General features: G+C 42.3%; 1 protein-coding gene across 6 annotated transcripts in view; it reads left to right on the top strand.

The window, feature by feature from the left end:
• ATG13 (autophagy related 13) overlaps positions 1-20,971 on the top strand; it is an 82,512-nt gene that overhangs the window by 19,747 nt on the left and 41,794 nt on the right. For 3 of the 6 annotated variants that reach the window (XM_089684567.1, XM_089684562.1, XM_089684565.1), the window contains exons 2-9: positions 1,087-1,168; positions 5,962-6,042; positions 7,448-7,567; positions 11,997-12,043; positions 15,282-15,422; positions 15,908-15,948; positions 20,494-20,590; positions 20,857-20,955. In XM_089684567.1, the coding sequence (XP_089540693.1) occupies positions 1,100-1,168; positions 5,962-6,042; positions 7,448-7,567; positions 11,997-12,043; positions 15,282-15,422; positions 15,908-15,948; positions 20,494-20,590; positions 20,857-20,955 (695 nt within the window). In that variant the 5' untranslated portion in view covers positions 1,087-1,099. The remainder of the gene's footprint in view (positions 1-1,086; positions 1,169-5,961; positions 6,043-7,447; positions 7,568-11,996; positions 12,044-15,281; positions 15,423-15,907; positions 15,949-20,493; positions 20,591-20,856; positions 20,956-20,971) is intronic. The other 3 variants (XM_089684568.1, XM_089684566.1, XM_089684563.1) reach the window with 1 other exon arrangement.

Genomic DNA, 20,971 nt, shown 5'->3' on the forward strand with positions numbered 1-20,971 from the left:
ACAAAAAATCGGAAAAGAATCATACCGCCGAGGAGGTTAACAAACAGACTTTTATTTCATGGGGTATGAGAGAGAATACAACCTCTTACCAGTCCCACCGCAGGTCCCTAACTTCCGTCAGGCACCAACCTTCATCCATCACGGCGGGCATTTTATACAGACCTTCCAAGTCCCCATGCTGAGGGGCCACTGCCCTGGACCCATATAGCACCCCGCTGGAAGAGCCTTGGTCAGATTTAAAACTGCACAGGGTTCCACCTGCGCGGGGTCCAGTGCCATAAGGCTGCATTACAGGCAAAACCTCAAGGATTCTTCTCCTTATCCAATGAGGCTTGAGTACCATCCATTTTGGCTCGCCACTTTCTGAATGGATTCGATTAAAGTCTCTGATTCTCGAATGGAACCGTTCTGGACTTTCAGGTATGCTCCAAGAGCACAACAACACTTTGACCATCCACCTTACAGACACTGGTGAAAAAACTGAAGTACTTCCTGTATAGGAGGGGTTATATAGGGAAGGACCTCCTCTCTGATTGGTCAGCCAGTGTCCATTCACCTATAGTTGGTTTATAACCCATATAGTCATAAATGGCCTGCTCTGTGTCCCGTGATGTACAATAAAGAAATACATTTCAAAAAGAACGTACATAAAGCCATAATTTACTGCTTGCAGAAATATATTATATTTCTACAGATGGTTATCCATTTTAAAAACAAAAATTTAAAAAACCACAGCCACACATGGGAAAAAAATGGGCTATAGACCAAAAATTATTCACTAATAATCAATGATTGTTGATCAAAGACCAAGAAAAAACGCAATCCCTACTAAGAAAAATAAATGCAAAAAGGATTTCTAGTGCATATGAGCACCAATATCCTTGTGGCTTCAATTTCAGTTACTATTGATTCCAACTATCCATGTTTGTAGAACATGGCAAAAAAGGATCTTACAGATTGGCTATTGGCCAGGTTTTTCTTTTTCCTTTTTTTGTTTTTGGACCATTCTTTCAATTGTATTCTGTAAGGCAGTTCATCGCTGATTGTCTCCCCATAGTCCGGCTAACAGTGGTTTCTTATTTTCAGGCCTACAGACACCATGGATTCAGACCTCAGCCCACAAGACCGGAAGGACTTGGACAAGTTTGTCAAATTTTTTGCCTTGAAGGTAAATAAAAAGAAAAACAAAAAATTATAACTTAGGTGTTTTGATGTTCATGTTTTTTAGGATCAAGTTTTTGGCAAAATCCTTTCTTTTCAATCACATGCTGGGCATTTGCATAGGAGAAAAAAATGTGAATGTGGTAGAAACTATGATTGCTTCTATCAGTTTTTTTTAATGGGATTCCTGTTTTTTCAGTTCCTATTTGATCAGAATTATGCATTCAGTCTAAGAAATGTATTTCAGATATAAAATTGATTAGTATTTTGCTGATTGATCATATTCATTAGGGTAGGTTGCATTTGATAATTCAACAACTTTCCTATTCTATTATCAATGGAAAATAGTTGAAATTACTATCATAGGACTGATTACAGATCTGGTCCACCTTTTTCTGATCCTCACTAAATATGTCACAAAAAATCAGCAGGCAGGGCTCTCACCAGATGTCCCCTTCAGGAAAACGTACCTTAATCCTACAAACCCTAAGGCTGGCCATAGACAGAGCAAATTTCTTTCCTGCATCCAAGAATTGCAGGAAAGAAATTTGATGGGGAAATCCCTCACTGTGTGGCGGGGGGAGCTGTACCTGCCAGGAGAACAAAGGAAGTATTGCTAGCGGCTATAACAGCCGCTAGCAATAATCGCATGTAAAATCCAGCAGGCTGGTTGTACCCAGGTTAAATAAGCGATCAGCTTGGGTACATTCAGTAACAAGAAAAAGAGAGGAAGGCGCCTCTAAGTGCAGTATTAACAATTTATTAGTAGACAATGGAAAATTTGCACTTACAAGATAAACGGTTAAAAAGGCTCATCGTGTGGTAATTAGATCCAGGTGGGACATCCAGCCGTCCAGCAGCAAGCTATGCCTATAGGATCAGGAAATAGAGTCCAGGATGTGCCTGTGCATCAAAAATGAAGCTTGGAGAGCTTCTTCAGCTGAAGAAGGAGCCTATTGAGCATGCTCCGAAATGCATTACCGCCCCCTTCACCTGCTACATCTGACTCGGCTCTCCAAGCTTCATTTTTGATGCACAGGCACATCCTGGTCTCTACTTCCTGATCCTATAGGCATAGTTTGCTGCTGGATGTCCCACCTGGATCTAATTACCACACGATGAGTCTTTTTAACCTTTATCTTGTAAGTGCAAATTTTCCATTGTTTACTGAATAAATTGTCAATACTGCCCTTAGAGGCGCCTTCCTCTCTTTTTCTTGTTACTGCATTAGAGCCTTGCTTCCACTCTAAGAAGAGCTGCCTAAGTGTTACTGCTCCCATCCATCCATCCCTGATATCCATCTGGCACCTTTATCTTACAGCTACAGAGGTTGGGCTCCAACAAGCGCGCCCTATATAATATAAATTTTTTGGGTACATCCAGCCTGACCATAAATGTTTTGAATTTTGGCCGGTTCCTGCAAAACTGGCAGAGGTATGAATGGTCTATGGCTGGCTTTAGTCAAAGCTATGACTTAGGCTATTTTTTGGCTGAAATTCATTAGGGGATCAATGATGCAAGCCTCTTTTTTGATGTAATAAATGGCAAGTTTTACAACTGTGCAGACATTTTGTATAGCAACCCCTTATATTAGTGGTCAGCAGGAGAAGGACTCCCTTATATTCGTGGTAAGTAGGAAAAGGACTTTCTTTTATGGCTTTCCTTTTATTAGTGGTCAGTGGGAGAGGGACCCCCTTATATACCTTTGTAGATGCAGCATAGCAGGTGATGCCATGCATGTATGGTGGTCTGGCCCGTTTGCAGTTAGTTTCTGGCCATAAATCTACAGACTGTTCTCCATACTTTTTGATACTTGAGTAAGGAGAGGCCCCAGGCATGCACTGTCTTACACATGATATTAGACTGACTGGATAGATGCTAGCAAAAAAAAAATGGTGAACTACATTCTACTGGCAGACAAGCAAATCTTTTCCTTTTTAGTCGAAAAAATAGTCCATTTGTTATGAAGAATTTAAACAAAGAATGAATGTGTTTCTGGTAAACTCTCTAGCACCCTTACAGATTATAAAGATGAATTTAGGAGAGTGTGAATGCCTTGGCTCACCAGTCATCTTCCTGCCCTATACCACATGATATTACCACTATCATGACCCACCAGTTACAGTAGGAACACTTCAGAGTCATTTACCAAAAGCCCTCGCCCCTTACTTACATTTCTTCACCTCGCCGTCTTCTAACCACTCTTTCTTTTCTTAGCACCCAAATCCTTTAAGACAGTTTTATATATTATTTGCCATGCAGGCCCCATGCAACACATCCAAACTACACATGGGTACTGTTGACTCATCCACACTAATATTGCTCTAGTAAAATGTATTTGCTTAATGCCGCTGTTCTACTCTTCCTGTTTTACCAAATAATTGACAAATATCTGAGACCTTGCATATGCATTCTCTATTCTTTATTGTAAAACCTTTACAAACAATAACCATATTGAAATGGAAAGTTATTTGAAATTACAAAAAATAAAAAGATTGCTCCATATACTGTATGGCCAGCATTACTCTTTGATAGCAAACATTATTATAGCATTTTATCACCCAATAATGCTGGACACACATACATATTACCACTCTTGGCTAGCTTTCGGTTATAAAACCAACTTAGCGGTTTCCTACAACCTACCACAAGCCGTTTCTTTCAACAACATGAAATTACCTAGAGCTGGTCATACATGTGCTATTTTCAGTCAATTTCAACCACTTTTGGGCCACCAGGATTCGCAAATGTGATCAGTGAAAACAAAGCAATCTACCACCCATGGGTTAGATCAGCTGCCAGAATTTAGTTGATTTATGAAGTTAAAACTGGGGTTGGTGTATACATTGAAAGCTTCCATACAGTTTACCAAAAGAGCAAATTGAAATGGAATCGGCACTGGAAAACTATGGAAATGAAGCTGAAAGCGATCAGATGCTTCCTTCGATCAGGGCAATTTCAATCATGTCTCCTTGTGGTTGGTGAAGACCATCAGGGCTGTGGATAAGGGGTAGCACCAGTCCTCCTGTACGGGGCCCAGGCCAGCAGGGGGGCCTGGACAGCTGGGATAATTTGATGTGGGCAGGGAGGGTGATCAGCACAAATTACTGGAACCGATCCGCTGTAGGGCTCTTCCTGCAGCAGCTGAAAGCTGGATTCTTCTCCTCTCCCTCCAAGCTGCTGCAGAGATTGACTGACTGACTGACTGACTGACCGTCACTCTTGCAGGGGATCAGTTCCAGTAATTGCTTCCCCCCCGATGTACCAATCACCCTCCCTGTGCACCATACATTTCCCCCTGCAATGCTGCCGACTTCCATCCTCTGCTTCCGTCCGGCAGCTGCAAGTGCACAATAGGAGCCTTCAGAATGGAGAGTGGGGGATGGTTCTGGTAAATATGTCACATTTACTAGCCCCTTTCTTTCCTGAATGAACACAATGGGTGATTGGTACCGATCATTCATAACTGAAGCATCATACACTCCTGGTGTTGTGTGGTTTTTTTTTTTTTTGTTTTTTTTTTGAGAGGGCCCTGTCAGGTCTGCTGTATGGGGCCCTGTGGTTTCTAACAGCAGCCCTGAAGACCATCATGTTTTAAGTCTTTGATTGCTTTTTAGTCAAACGTGATCAAAGTGTATTCGATATAGCAAATTGCCTCATGTATAGCCAGCTTCCTATGCCTGGTACACACTGAGTTTTTGGTTTTTTTTCTTTTTTTTTTTCGTTCAGCCCAGCTCCTGAAAAGCTCCAGAGGAACTCGATGTACTAGTAATGCAATCTCCTCGCTGTGCTATTGTGTTCTAACAGGGGACTGCCCCCCCACCGGAACACACTGGCCAGCAGATGTTTTTCTGGCATGTCCATTTTACAGAAGCTGGACAGGCTGTTGTACACACGGGCCAAATATCGTTCGGTTTCTGTTAAGTGGGCTGATATTTGGTCCGTGTGTACCAGGCTTTAGACTGCCCTCTTTTCCATGCAATTGGGATCGCCTGAAAATTGTGTGGTCAGCAAACGGCTAGTCATTGATATGTGCTGGTGGCTAGTCATTGATATGTGCTGGTGGCTAGTCATTGATATGTGCTGGTGGCTAGTCATTGATATGTGCTGGTGGCTAGTCATTGATATGTGATGATGGCTAGTCATTGATATGTGATTGTGGCTAGTCACTGATATGTGATGGTGGCTAGTCATTGATATGTGATGGTGGCTAGTCATTGATATGTGATGGTGGCTAGTCATTGATATGTGATGGTGGCTAGTCATTGATATGTGCTGGTGGCTAGTCATTGATATGTGCTGGTGGCTAGTCATTGATATGTGCTGGTGGCTAGTCATTGATATGTGCTGGTGGCTAGTCATTGATATGTGATGGTGGCTAGTCATTGATATGTGATGATGGCTAGTCACTGATATGTGATGGTGGCTAGTCACTGATATGTGATGGTGGCTAGTCACTGATATGTGATGATGGGGGCAAAATCCATCCACATAAAAATATTTCCATAATTATGTATGATTTTGTGTTTGTGCATTACATGGATATTTCTGGCAGTGGTCTAATCTCATGGTTGTTTGGGAACCACGGTGTCCATAGACACAATATAGTCAATATGTATTCTTATGGTACACACTCTGGAATTCGTAGTGGGAGAGTTCTATAGTCTGCTGTAACCTGTTTATTCATGAATTCAGATGGGGAAAATGAGGAATTTTTGACCGATGTCCTGAATGGTAATGTCACCTATGGATCTACTCTTAAATTTATGACCTTTTATTAAAACTCTGTTCATTTTGCAGACTGTCCAGGTGATTGTCCAGGCTCGCCTTGGGGACAAGATATGTACCCGCTCTTCCTCCTCTCCAACCGGTTCAGACTGGGTAAAACTTTTTTTAAATGCAGGTCAAATTTTCAGTATAAATACCAGTATTGTCAATTTAAAGAACATCAATGAGCACAATTTTCATCTAAATTAACAACATAGCGCCTAACTTGCGATTTTCATTAAATAAACCCCTCCTGTGGAACAAATTACTGTGTTCATGGGGACCCATATGTCTAGCTCATTTAAAAGGATTAAAAAATCAGAAGCTATGTGATGACTTTTTCTCTGAAGCTTATCGTAACTGAGCATTTTCCTTCACCAGAATAGATGACTGCCCTCCAGGCTAAAACTTTACCGTCTTTATTGAATATATTCCATAAGTAAAAGTACAACAGTAAGATGAGACCTTTTACACATCTCTTGTTTAACCGCACTTAATCATAGACTTCGTTCCTAATCACTCTATAATTAAATGTGGTTAGGCATGAAACACTTAAAGGTGAAGTGTGGAAAATGGGGGAAAAAAAAACATACTTACCTATATGGCTGCAGCATCGGTCCAATGCTGCAGCTGTCCCAACCAGTTCTAAGACCGAGAACTGAGCGATCACATGACTGCCGATCACTCAATTCTCGGTCTTCACTGAGCGGTGACTGTCAGTTATTGGCTCTCTGCTCAGCCCCTTCAGCGCTCACTAGGGTGGCAGGCTGTGGAGGGGCTGGCTCAGGCACTCAGTGGCTCGCTAAGAGGCTGAGCCAGCTGCCAGTCCAGGCATGTGGGTGGATCCTGACATTAAAGTCAGCTAAAGAAAAAAGCTTTGGCCATACTCCTCTTTTAAGAGGTCTCATCATCCTGTTTTACATTGCCTTATGTAATATATTCAGTAAAGTAGTTGAGTTATAAACTAGAGTGTCATTTTCCATGTTGGTGAAGAAATACAGGGGTTAGACCAAAAAAATGGAACCTGCATTATTTGCAGGTGTGAAAGTGACGACATGTTTTGCGCTGAAAGCAGAAGTGATGTAACATTCTTTTGCTTCCGCTGTGTGATGAGACACCTAGCTAACAGGTGGGAAGCCTCACTTTCTTCATTCACTGCGTGTGCTGCTAGTAATACGGAGACATGTCCTCTTCAAAAATGTGCAGTATCATTTTGTTAAGTTTTGTATTCAGTTTGTAAGCTGCTGAGCTCATGTACACGGTCGTTGTTTTCCCTGCGTTTGACGTGTCTTTGAAACTAAAGTCAGACGCAGGTTAGTAAATTCCCATGTACATGACAGCTTTGCGTTTCTTTAGATGCGGCATGTGTGTTATTAGGGTGTATTTGCAGACTAAACTCAACAAATTGTGTTTTTCATTTGAGTGCATGTGTTCGATGCCCATTGACTATGGGATATGTTTTGTGTTTTTTGGCTGATGGATTTTCAGCATTTATAGGGTAAACCTTTTCCTTTTGCAGTTCAACTTGGCAATCAAGGACATCCCTGAGGTTACCCAGGAAGCCAAGAAAGCCCTGTCTGGTCAGCTACCTGCCGTAGGACGCTCAATGTGTGTCGAAATTTCTTTAAAGACCTCAGAGGTATAGTATGGATATGACGGCTTATAGTTTTTGAAGTAATAAGTGTAAATCCTATTTTATTAAAATAAAAATCCTTTTCATGTCAAAGAACCTTCTTTGTGGGTTCTAATCTCCTGTTAAGTTTGAAACTGGCATGTGCATTCCATTCACTTCCTAGGCACATGATCAGTCCCAGTGTTGGGATGAGAGGCAGTTTGCTGGGAAAAGCTTGTGCCTGCACACACTGCAAACCACTGGCACCTTAGCATTTTACAGGGACACTGCTTTACTTTAACACAGATCTTGCACTGTAAAGAATGCATTATATACATATCACTTTGCTACTGCCGGCATATTAACCGCTTGCTGCCTGCCCACAGTGTACTGTAGATGGGCGGCAGTTACAGGCAAAGCGACATACGGGAACGTCGCTCTGGCTGTACGAACACAAGTCCCCACCCGCGACCGCTGTGTCCAAGGGACACAACAGAATGAAGATCTCCGTGAATCCCTCCGCCCACCCACCAAATAATCCTTTTCTGGAAAGTAGACACTTCAAGGTATTTGCTAAGAGGCATGGTGAGTATTTTGCAGATCTCATCTGTTGCCACTAGTTTTTGGAAAATGAAGAAAGAACACAAAAATGTATATTTTCTTTTCTTTTTTTTTTTTTTTTTTTTTTTGAAAACCCTGTGGCAAAAATGATATCTGCAAAATACTCACAATACCTCTTATCAAATTCCTTGGATTGTTTACTTTTCAAAAAGGGGTCATTTTGAGGGGGGTGGGGTGTTTGTACTATCCTGGCATTTTAGGGCCTCCGAAACAGTGATAGGTAGTGAGGAAATATGCCCTTTGAAAGCCTGAAAGTAGTCATTGGATTTTGGGGGTCTGTATGTAGATAGACTGCCAAAAAGTCTCACATGTGGAATCCTCATACTCGGGAGAAGTAGCAGAATGTTTTTTGGGGTGTAATTCCACATTTACCCATGGCATGTGTGAGCAATATATCATTAAGTCACAACTTTCTGTAAAAAAAAAAAAACTGTAATTTTTCAAAAATTTTGTGGCAAAGAATAAAATTTTCCATGAATTCAACATGCCTCTCAGCAAATTCCTTGGGATGTCTACTTTCCAAAAAGGGATGATTTTTGGGGGTCTTTGTACTGCCCTGGCATTTTAGCACCTCAAGTAAGGTAAAAGCTGCGTAAATTCAAATATCTATACCATAGTCTGTAGACGCTATAACTTTTACATGAACCAATTAATATACATGTAATGGGATTTTTTTTTTTACCAAAGACATGTAGCAGAATACATTTTGGCCTACATTTATGACTGGGCGGCACAGTGGCTAAGTGGTTAGCATGTCTGCCTGGCAGTACTAGGGTTGCCGGTTCAAATCCCAACCACGGCACCACCTGCCTGGAGTTTGCATGTTCTCCCTGTGCCTGCGTGCGTTTCCTCCGGGTACTCCGGTTTCCTCCCACACTCCAAATACATGCTGGTAGGTTAATTGGCTCCTGTCTAAATTGTCCCTAGTATGTATGGATGTGAGTTAGGGACCTTAGACTGTATGCCCCTTGAGGGTTAGGGACTGATGTGAATGTACAATATATATGTAAAGCGCTGCTTAAATGGATGGCGCTATATAAGTACCTGAAATAAATAAATGACTAACTTTGAGTTTATTGAATATTTTTTGTTACCAAAAATAGAAAATATCTTTTTTTTTTCTTTCAAAATTTTCACTATTTTTTTTCCGTTCATATCATAAAAAATAAAAAAAATGCATTGGTGATTAAATACCGCTGAAAGAAAGCTCTATTTGTGTGACAAAAATGACAAATTTATTTTGGGTACAGTGTTGCATGACTGCGCATATACCAGTTGAAATAGCGCAGTGCCGAATAGCAAAAAATGGCCTGGTCAGGAAGGCAGGTAAATCTTCCGGAGGGCATGTGGTTAAAGAAATCATTACATTTGATGTCTGTGCAGTGATTCATGTTGATTCATGTCCGCTCACACCTTGTATATGGACTTTGTAAAGCAGCACTTCGGGCTTTCAGTGGAAGAGACTTGAAAGAGAGATAGAGAAGGATAACCTCTAAGGACATAAGGAAAGAGGAGAACAGAAGAGGGAAGTATATTGTGATTAATTCAAGATGGGAAGAGAGATTTAAAGCTGAATTCCAGGTAAATGGCTAAATACAAAGATAAATATTTTTTGGGATTAATTATAGCTGCCACTGGATTTGAATTCATGTTCATCCAGTCATGAGATCTAGTCAGCTCTGCCACATAGCACAGCCATGCCTGGCATGGCAGGAGACTTGATTTTTCTCTGCTGCAGGAACACTTACAGGTCTGGTCCCTTCCCCCCCCTGACATGACAGTGAGAGGAGAAGCAGCAGACTGATGAGCTTCACTTTGCTCCGTTATCAGCATGTCATTTGTTGTGACATGACAGGTGAGGACTGCAGCACAACTGATTGGTTCCTTGTGATGCCTCTCCCTCTTTAACCACTTCCAGTCCGGACACTTTCACCCCCTTCCTGTACAGGGCAATTTTCAGCTTTCAGCGCTATCACACTTTGAATGACAATTGCACGGTCATGCAACACTGTACCCATATGAATTTTTTACCATTTGTTTGAGACAGAGAAAGCTTTATTTTGGTGGTATTTATTCACTGCTGGGATTTTCATTTTTTTTACTATGTAAATGAAAATGTCCAAAAAATTTTAAAAAAGTGTTTTGTTTTTTTTTATAAAATTTTGCAAATAAATAATATTTAATCATAAATCTTGATTGATCTAAAATTTATTCTGTTATTTTTTTAGTAATAAAAAAAGAAATCCAAATTTAGTTTATAACCAAAAATTATAATTTTTAAACTTTTTTTTACATTTTATTTTTTTTTATATTATTTTTTATATTTATTTTTTTTTTACTTACTGTCACCCTGGCAGTACAGTGTCACCATGGTGACACTGTACTACTTGTGGGGGGTGATGAAGATTTTTTTTTTTTTACGCTGATTGCTTTTACACCCATATAGGATGTAAAAGCAATCATTTCTCTTTCTCTCTGTCTGCATTCTTGCAGCCATTGAGAAATACTGAGTGAGCTGTGATTGGTCACAGCTTGTCACATGGTACAAGGATGTTGTGAATAGCCTTGTACCATGTGACCTCTGTGATCATTCACAGATTTCACACGTAGTAAGCAATGATGTCACAAGTGACATCTTGCTTACTACTTTGCATGTGATCACTGATTGGCCAATCGGTGATCACATGATCGAGACCTCATACAGAGGTCCCGTCCGACGATCGGTGTTTCACTGTGTCCGGAGGACACAGCGGGCACCGGATCGTGGTGCTGCGCGCTCTCAGGTAGCGCGCACAGCTAGAAATGGCAGGTGCCGTTTATCAACAGCAACCCGCCCCTGGACTGCCACCGCCCTGCCGTTTATAAACAGCAGGCGGACGGCAAGTGGTTAAAGAGGACCTTCCTTCATTTTGTGTTTATTAAAAGTCAGCAGCTCCAAAACTGTAGCTGCTGTCTCTTAATAAACAGTTGCCTGTCCCAGGGTCCAGCGATGTGCTCACCCGAGATGTTCCTTCCCTCGGTCTTCTGTTCCCGGTGCCGACACATCAACTGTGAGCACCCTGGTTTGACAGCTTGTGTCTTCAGAGCCGGGTGCCCACTAAGCACTCGTGAGCTGTGCTGCACATTGGTCCCACAGTCTTTAGGACCTGTCATGTGTTCCAGAAGACTGCGGGGAAGGAGGGAGTAGAACTTCATCTTTTGATCACCTAGGTCACAAGTATCAAACTAATGGCCCTCCAGCTGTTTCCAAACTACAAGTCCCATGAGGCATTGCAAGATTGACCGTTACAAGCATGACTCCCAAAGGCAGAGGCATGATGGGACTTGTAGTTTCGCTGGCAGTTTGACACCCCTGACCTAGTTGGTCGGAGCGGATGTGGGAGCGGTTACCTGTCAAAATCGGGTATATAGCACTGACAAATTTATTCCACACTTTTCATGATATTCATTCACATTAGTCCCTGCCCTCAGTCTTCTTTTCCTTATCTCACATACTAGGGACAATTTTTAAACAGGATCCATGAACCTACCAGCATGTCTTTGGGGTGCAAAAGGAAACTAGAGTACCCGGAGGAAAGCCAAACAGACGGGGAGAACATGCAAACTCCATGGAGATAGTGTGCTGGCTGGGATTTGAGCAGAGGACCTCAGTGCTGCAAGTCCCATGTATTGAGGCTCTGCGGTTTCTGTGTATTGGTGATATACAGTTTGCTTCTGTACAGCTGCAGAGGAACTACAGGTCACTGTATGGTGGGGCTTATACTTTCTCAGTATGTTCAGGGTCTTGCGTATGACTTCAGCCCAAATATTAATCATAATTCTCAATGTGTTGCAGGGTGATTCCATGGAACTTGAAGTGTGGTGTCTGGAAATGAATGAAAAGTTAGTGAAGTTTGTTTTTTTTTTTTTTCTTCATTTTCTTCTGGGAAACAGACATTTGAAAGTGTCTTGTCATTTTGTGTTAATGTGACCTTTAAATGTATTATTGCATTGTGTCTTGTGCATACTATGCATTCCTCGGTGTCTGTCGGGTAGCACAGATCGGAAATGTCACCTTGGATGACTAATAACTTTTAATTCTTCCTAAATCCCCCCCAAATTGTGTTTCCCTAAGGAAGATTTCTTCACTAGTTACCTTAACCCTTTACATTTATGTTCTGATAAATAAACCTTAGATCCCTCAAAGTATTAATGTTCTTTAAAGTGAAACCATGGAAAAAAGATATTTTCTAGTTTGGATGCATCTGAGAAGGCTTAGAACCTTAGTCAGATTTTCTGTCACCCCTTACTATTTGTCCTGGTGACCACTAAGACAACAAATGAGGGGAAATCCAGAAGGGCTGTTTTTTGGGGGGATGCTTAGTGAGGGGAAATTTGCTCAGTGGGGACATAGACAGCAGCAAGGACCTGACAGTGGTTCTAACCCTTTCCCACTGTATCCAAGGCTAAAACAAATCCTAAAGTTGACGACAAATATTGTTTAATTACAAGACTCCAAGACTCATGTATTCACACGTAAAACTTGGTATTTTATTCAGATCTGTGCAGTAATCCAGCATAATCTAACTCTTGCACTTTGAATTTGTACACCACTTCTGTTATAAAGACCAGTTACCGCTTCTCTCTCTCTCTCTCTCTCTCTCTCTCTCGCTCCCCCCCCTCCCTCCCTCTCCCCTCTCTCCCTCCCTCTCCCCTCTCTCTCCCTCCCTCCCTCTCCCCCCTCTTTCTCTCCCTCCCTCCCTCTCCCCCCTCTCTCCCTCCCTCTCCCCCCTCTCTCCCTCCCTCTCTCCCTCCCTCTCTCCCCCCCTCTCTCCTCTCCCTCCCTCTCCCCCCTCTCTCCTCTCCCTCCCTCTCCCCCCTCTCTCCTCTCCCTCCCTCTTCTCTCCCTCCCTCTCCCCCCTCTCTCCTCTCTCCTCTCCCTCCCTCTCCCCCCTCTCTCCTCTCTCCTCTCCCTCCCTCTCCCCCCTCTCTCCTCTCTCCTCTCCCTCCCTCTCCCCCCTCTCTCCTCTCTCCTCTCCCTCCCTCTCCCCCCTCTCTCCTCTCTCCTCTCCCTCCCTCTCCCCCCTCTCTCCTCTCTCCTCTCCCTCCCTCTCCCCCCTCTCTCCTCTCTCCTCTCCCTCCCTCTCCCCCCTCTCTCCTCTCTCCTCTCCCTCCCTCTCCCCCCTCTCTCCTCTCTCCTCTCCCTCCCTCTCCCCCCTCTCTCCTCTCTCCTCTCCCTCCCTCTCCCCCCTCTCTCCTCTCTCCTCTCCCTCCCTCCCCCTCCTCTCTCCTCTCCCTCCCCTCCTCTCGCCCCTCTCTCCCTCCCCTCTCCCATCTCTCTCTCTCTCCCCTCTCCCCCCCCCTCTCTCTACCCCCCCTCTATCCCTCTCCCCACCCCCTCTCCCTTTATCTCTCTCTCTATCCCTCTCTCTCTCTCTTTATCCATGTCTGTCTCTGTCTCTCTGTCTCTCTCTGTGTCTCTCTCTCTCTCTCTCTCTCTCTCACACACACTATTTATCTATCTATCTTACACTTTTGTGTCCCTCACACAGCTTTGCAGGCTAATGATGTTACTTTTACAATGTAATAACTGGGCTTGAAAAATGAAAGGGAAAGGTTTTGTGCCCATAGTTAAACTTTAAAGTGATTGTAAACCTATTTTTTCTACATTAAAAAAGTCATACTTCCCTGCTCTGTGCAATGGTTTTGTACAGAGCAGCCCCACGCTCTCAGCACAGTAAACTGTTTTCATATAGACGCATATATACGGCTGCTTGGCATTAAAGCCAACCCACCAAGAGGCAGCATATATGCTTGCGGCCGGCGGGAATTGGTTAAGGTGAAAATCCTTAAGCCTTTAGGACCACTTTAAACTTGAAATGCAAACTTGACAATTGAAGTGCTTGTTTGCCTGTTTTGGATAGAAGAGGGGAGGATTAAAACCACTGACAGGCCTATTACTTCCTCTGTCCTACAGAGGAGATTTTTCCTTACTCCTTTTCCCAATGGCAGCGGTCTTTCATACCACAGATACAGACAGAAATCATTCGATGAGAACTTGACGTGTTTTTATTTCTGTCTTTGCTGTGTTTACACCCTAATGTGTGTCGTCAGAACAAGAAGTGGGCCAAAATCTTTCCAGTTGGGTCATAGACAGCAAAAAATGCTCATAAAAAGCTCTAATGGTACCCTTTTCTATCCAAAATGTAAAATTACTAGCTGTGGTTCCAAATGAAAATGTTTTGTTTTTTTTTCTGATTTGGGCTTTGTGAGGCAAGCATGTGAATTCCTTTGGAGGAATTGCCAAAGTTTTTTTTATCCGGACCAAAATATATACGTATTTAAAAAATTCACTTGCTGCGCCACCTGCTGGTGAGATTATAGTACAACTGTGTAGTAAGCTTTTTCCAGTTGTTTTGAGAGGCTTGATTTCTATGAACTTACTGTGTATTATTATTATTATTATTATTATACAGTATTTATAAAGCGCCAATAGTTCGCTCAGCGCTGTACATTACAAAGGGGGACAGAACATGTGACAGAACAATACCAATACAATGCAAAACATGAGGGGATCGAGGGCCCTGCTCTTTCAAGCTTACAATCTAGGAGGGAGGGGATGGTGGCACAGGAGGAGATAGCTGTGGGGGATGGAGTGGTAGGAAGAGTGGAGGAGGTCGGCAAGTTAGCAGAGGGTGGGGTAGGCTTCCCTGAAGAGATGGGTTTTCAGGGTGCGCCTAAAGGAGAGGAGAGTAGGTGATAATCTGATGGGTTGGGGCAGGGAGTTCCAGAGGATGGGTGACACCCTGGAGAAGTCCTGGAGGTGGGCATGGGAGGAGGAGACCAGGGAACTAGAGAGAAGGAGGTCTTGTGAGGAGCGGAGTGTGCGTGCTGGGCGGTACTTGGATATTAGGTCAGTGATGTAGTTCGGGGCAGTATGGTGGACAGCTTTGTACGTCAGTGTTAGGATTTTGAATTTGATCCGTTGCGCAATCGGAAGCCAGTGGAGGGATTGGCAGAGGGGGGTGGCGGAAACGGAGCGGTTGGAAAGGTGTATGCAGTGTACCTGTAAAAGATATTAATTGTCAACTTTTATTTTCTGTAACTTATTGGAGTTTTTTTTTTTTTTTTTTTTTTTTAGATGTGATCGAGATATAAAGGTCTCCTATACTGTGTATAACCGGCTGTCACTGCTACTGAAATCCTTACTGGCAGTCACCAGGGTAACACCAGCCTACAGGCTGTCCAGGAAGCAGGGGCATGAATATGTCATTCTCTACAGGTAGGTATATCAGCCCAGAGATGGACTTTTGGGGCATATTGACACCTATGAATTTTTCCCTGGATGCGTTTTCCATTTAAATCAATAGAAATGTATCAAAATGTATGTAATTGCGAATCACCATTTACATTCACACATAACCACGCAAACCGGGTACTCCGGTTTCTTCCCACACTCTAAAGACATGCTAGTGGGTTAATTGGATCCTGTCTAAATTGTCCCTAGTATGTGTATGTATGAATGTGAGTTAGGGACCTTAGATTGTACGCCCCTTGAGGGTTAGGGACTGATGTGAATGTACAATATAGAGCTTGTTGTCCTAATTTGACTTTTAATCTCTTGATAGAAGAATGCTACAGTGCATCCATATAGGGGTTTTTACAGTCGTACATAATGTGTGTTAGTATCTAGCTTTCATATGTATGTGTACTAGGGCAGTTTTATGCAGATACTAATGTTTTCTTATCTGCTGTTTTTATTTGCAGGATATATTTTGGAGATGTTCAGCTTTTGGGTCTTAAAGAAGGTAAAATATATAATTTTATGTGACATTCACAAGAAATAACTGAGCTCTCATATAATATTCCCACGGTCTATCAGAAGTAGACTATAATGTAAGCGGAATATTTACGAACAGTTGCACCTCAGCCGGTTGGTGGGCCAAAGTATAGTTGAGGTTTTTTTTTTTCTCAACATAGTTTCTGTGCACATTTAAAGCAGAGCTCCAGTCTCCGGTGAAAAAATAAGTCAGCAGCCACAAAAACTGTAGCTGCTGACTTTTTTAAAAAACAGCCACTTACCTGTCGCTCGATCCAGCAGTGTGCTCACCGGCATCTTAAGTGTGGGCACCCGGCTGTTGTAACTTGCAGCGTCACAGCCGGGTGCCCACTGTGCATGCGCGAGTAGTGCTGCACATTGTGAGTGGTCCTGCAGTCTTCTGGGACCTGTCACATGTCCTAGAAGACTGAGGGGGGTACTTCCGCTTCCGATTGCCTAGGCAGTGTTTGTTAGGTACTTTATGGAGAATGCAACAGGTTGAGCTGGAACACAAAGATTGGCAGGAACATCGAAAACTCCCAAGTTGATAGAAACCGTGTCAGGAATTATGGCAGGGAGATCTTGCTATTTTACTGCATGAGGTTTGCTAAGCCCGGTCCTTTCTCCCATTCCCTGTGATCCCAGTCAGCAAATACTGAGGTAGGAATGAATCACTACAATGACCAAACCCTACCTGCCTTTTTTCCCCATTAGTTTTTATTGGTTTGCCTGAAGAAAAAAGTACAATGGTGCAATAAACATTTGATCAGTGTTACATGCTTACATATTCAATGACTTCTAGCAGAAGCATGTGTGTGATGTATACAAGGGATCTGCTAGTAACCATAGTACTCGTTATAGGGATGTCCTCCCACATTCAGCATTATGCATCTGGAAACGTCTTTCCAAAGCAATAAACCAGTGTACATAACATCTGTAAAACTAGCAAAGATATAAATAAAGAGATAAAAAAGAAGAAAAAAAGGTAAATAAGAATAGCATCTGAGTAAGCATTCTAACCCATATATATATAAAAAAGGTGCAGCGCTAAAATTCCAACTAATGACATAAGAGCTCAATCTAAAACATGCCAATAATCATAGATCATCATAAAATTAACATAAAATTAAAGTGACTTGTGACAAGGTACCAAGATTCACAAAGATAAATAAAGTGACTTCTGTGATGATGTGAAGTCTGTCACTATTGAGTGACCAGTAAAGCTAATATAGTGATATAGTATTGTCCCAATGTGAATGTGGAAGATCAAATTATCTCCAAGAGTAGATGTTCCATCCAATACTGTGGTGAAATAACCGGTATCATAAAGACTGCGCACTCACCAGATGCGCAATCAGTCAGCGCATTTAGAGACCATATTCTCTGTGGATGAACCGGTGGCTCCTATGTGGATGGATCTGGTCTGATAAGAAGTTCCCCTCACTTGTCTGATCAGAAGTTCCCCTCACTGCTCACCCCTGCTGTCAATATGGCTCTAACTCTCCTTTCATATAGCTCTGTGGGTTATTAGAAGCTCACAGGAAGCTGTTTTCCTGGAGCAGCCATCTTGATTACTTTTTATGCATGTATCTGTTTCTTTCTGCTAGCTCACAGCAGCGGTGCCATGTAAATTTCCAGGAAAACCGCTTCCTGTGAGCTTCTAATAACCCACAGAGCTATATGAAAGGAGGGTTAGAGCCATATTGACAGCAGGAGTGAGCAGTGAGGGGAACTTCTGACCAGACCAGATCCATCCACATAGGAGCCTCCAGTTCATCCACAGAGAATATTGTCTCTAAATGCGCTGACTGATTGCGCATCTGGTGAGTGCGCAGTCTTTATGATACTGGTTATTTCACCACAGTATTGGATGGAACATCTACTCTTGGAGATAATTTGATCTTCCACATTCACATTGGGACAATACTATATCACTATATTAGCATTACTGGTCACTCAATAGTGACAGACTTCACATCTTCACAGAAGTCACTTTATTTATCTTTGTGGATCTTGGCACCTTGTCACAAGTCACTTTAAATTTATGTTAATTTTATGATGATCTATGATTATTGGCATGTATTAGATTGAGCTCTTATGTCATTAGTTGGAATTTTAGCGCTGCACCTTTTTAATAAATATATATATATATATATATATATATATATATATATATATATATATATATATATATATATATATATATATAGTGTGTATGTATATGTGTATATATATGTATGTCTTAGAGGTTATTTGGTATCCTTTGGTGCTATAGCGGCTTCTTGTCTTTTAGCGCTCACTTGTTCTATTTATAAGCATTCTAACCCGTCTGCTCCGTGAGTCCAAGGCACAAGGTTTGTCCGTTTTCGACCAGATAAAATAAGTTATCTCAAGGGTTCCACGTTTTTTTCAAACAACATAACTTTTTTCATTCAGCATAGCAAAACGTTTTTTGTTTACCATGATATTTTGGCCTTTACCAGTTCAATACCTGCCTTCATTAATTGTGTAGGGCATCCTACAGGTGAGGGAGGTTTAAAACATGGCTGCAAGTAAACAAAAGATTTCAAGAGGCTGGGCCCTGGATGACACCTCTCCAAATCACATGAATGGGTAGATGTACACTAGTATATTTGCAAAGTCCTTGTTTGTCCAAATCTATAAATAGATTTGTGATACAGTTGCAAGAAAAAGTATGTGAACCCCTTGGGATTACGTGGAGTTTTGCATGAATTGGGCATAAAATGTGCTCTGAACGTCATGTAAGTCACAACAATAGAAGAACACAGTCTGCTGAACATAATACTACACAAACATTAGATGTTGCCATGGTTTAATTGTACGTAACATGTAAACATTCACAGTGCAGGGAGGAAAAAGTATGTGAGCCTAGCTTAATGACTTCTCCCAGAGCTAATTGGAGCCAGGAGTGAGCCAACCTTGACTCCAATCAGTGTGATGATATTGGATGTGTTGCTGACAGCTGTCCTGCCCTTAAAATACACACACCTGTGTTGGGTTTACTGGTTTCAAGAAGCACTGTCTGATGTGAACCATGCATCACAGAAAAGAGCTCTCAGAAGACCTACGATCAAGATGTGTTGACTTGCATGAAGCTGGAAAGGGTTACAAAAGTATCTCCAAAAGCCTTGATGTTCATGTGTCCACGGTAAGACAGACTGTCTACAAATGGAGAAAGTTTAGCACTGTTGCTACTCTCCCTAGGTGTGGTCGTCCTGTAAAAATGACTGCAAGAGCACAGCGCAGAATGCTGCATGAGGTAAAGAAGAATCCCAGAGTGTCAGCTAAAGACCTACAGAAATCTCTGGCACATGCTAACATTTTTGATGACACATCTACAATAAGGAAAACATTAAACAAGAATGGAGTACATGGGAGGACACCACGGAGGAAGCCATTGCTGTCCAAAAAGAATATTGCAGCACGTCTGAAGTTTTCAAAAGAGCACCTGGATGTTCCACAGCACTACTGGCAAAATATACTGTGGACAGATGAAACCAAGATTGAGTTGTTTGGGAAGAACACACAACACTATGTGTGGAGAAAAAAAGGCACAGCACACCAACATCAAAACCTCATCCCCACTGTAAAACATGGCGGAGGGAGCATCATGGTTTGGGGCTGCTTTGCTGCCTCAGGGCCTGGACGGATTGTTGTCATTGATGGGAAAATGAATTCCAGAGTTTATCAAGACATTTTGCAGGAAAACGTATGACCATCTGTCCGCCAATTGAAGCTCCGCAGAGGATGGGTGATGCAACAGGACAATGACCCAAAGCAAACAAGTAATTCAACAAAACAATGGCTGCAACAACACAGAATACGCCTTCTGGAGTGGCCCAGTCAGAGTCCTGACCTCAACCCGATTGAAATGCTGTGGCATGACCTTAAGAGAGCGATTCACACCAGACATCCCAAGAATATTGCTACACTGAAACAGTTTTGTGACGAGGAGTGGTCCAAAATGACTCCAGATCGTTGTGCAGGTCTGATCTGCAACTACAGGAAACGTTTGGTTGAGGTTATTGCTGCCAAAGGAGGGTCAACCAGTTATTAAGTCCAAAGGTTCACATACTTTTTCCTCCCTGCACTGTGAATGTTTACATGTTATGTGCAATTAAACCATGGCAACATCTAATGTTTGTGTAGTATTATGTTCAGCAGACTGTGTTCTTCTATTGTTGTGACTTAGATGACGTTCAGAGCACATTTTATGCCCAATTCATGCAAAACTCCACGTAATCCCAAGGGGTTCACATACTTTTTCTTGCAACTGTATGCATTCCTTCTTTAATTTTATCCATTTCATCCTAAAACTGAGAAAATAAAAGGTTCTAATAGTATGTGGAAAACACTGGTATCTACGAGGGCTTCTAAATCGTTTTTGCATTTGACTCTAGAAATAATAGAGGACAGAGACAGGAGGCACTAACACTTGTGTGCCTAGATCTTTAGATAATATCTAATCATGTCGACCTCATACTTTTTTTTTTTTTTTTTTTCCCCCCCCCAGGTTTCCAGGCGGTACGTGTTGGAACAGTGGGGACCCCTATAGGGACACTTACCCTGACCTGTGCCTACAGAACTAATCTGGCTTTTATGTCTACACGGTAAGCCTGGTCATTCGTCTGGTATGAGGTCACTTAACAAAAGATCGGTATTGTTCTTGGTATACACTCACATCCTCCTATGGATCAGCCCAGAGCAGTGTCACATGACAAAGGGGCTAACAATCCTCCATAGTGTTTCCTGCACGCTCTTGCCTGCTACCTTTTGTCACATGCACTTTCCCCACCTGTCTCCTGTCCTGGTGGGATTGGGTGATCTGCGGGGCAAGGCAGCTCAATAATATATCAATGTGTTTATTGCATTTCAGGCAGTTTGAGAGGACTCAACCCATCATGGGGATTATTATTGATCACTTTGTTGACCGACCTTTCCCCAGCACCTCACACTTGCATCCCTGCAACTACAGGTGAGGACACAGGTAG

This window comes from Staurois parvus, unplaced genomic scaffold (genome assembly GCF_062004578.1).
Source record: "Staurois parvus isolate SC_StPar_1 unplaced genomic scaffold, SC_StPar_1.0 ptg000350l, whole genome shotgun sequence".
NCBI lineage: Eukaryota > Metazoa > Chordata > Amphibia > Anura > Ranidae > Staurois > Staurois parvus.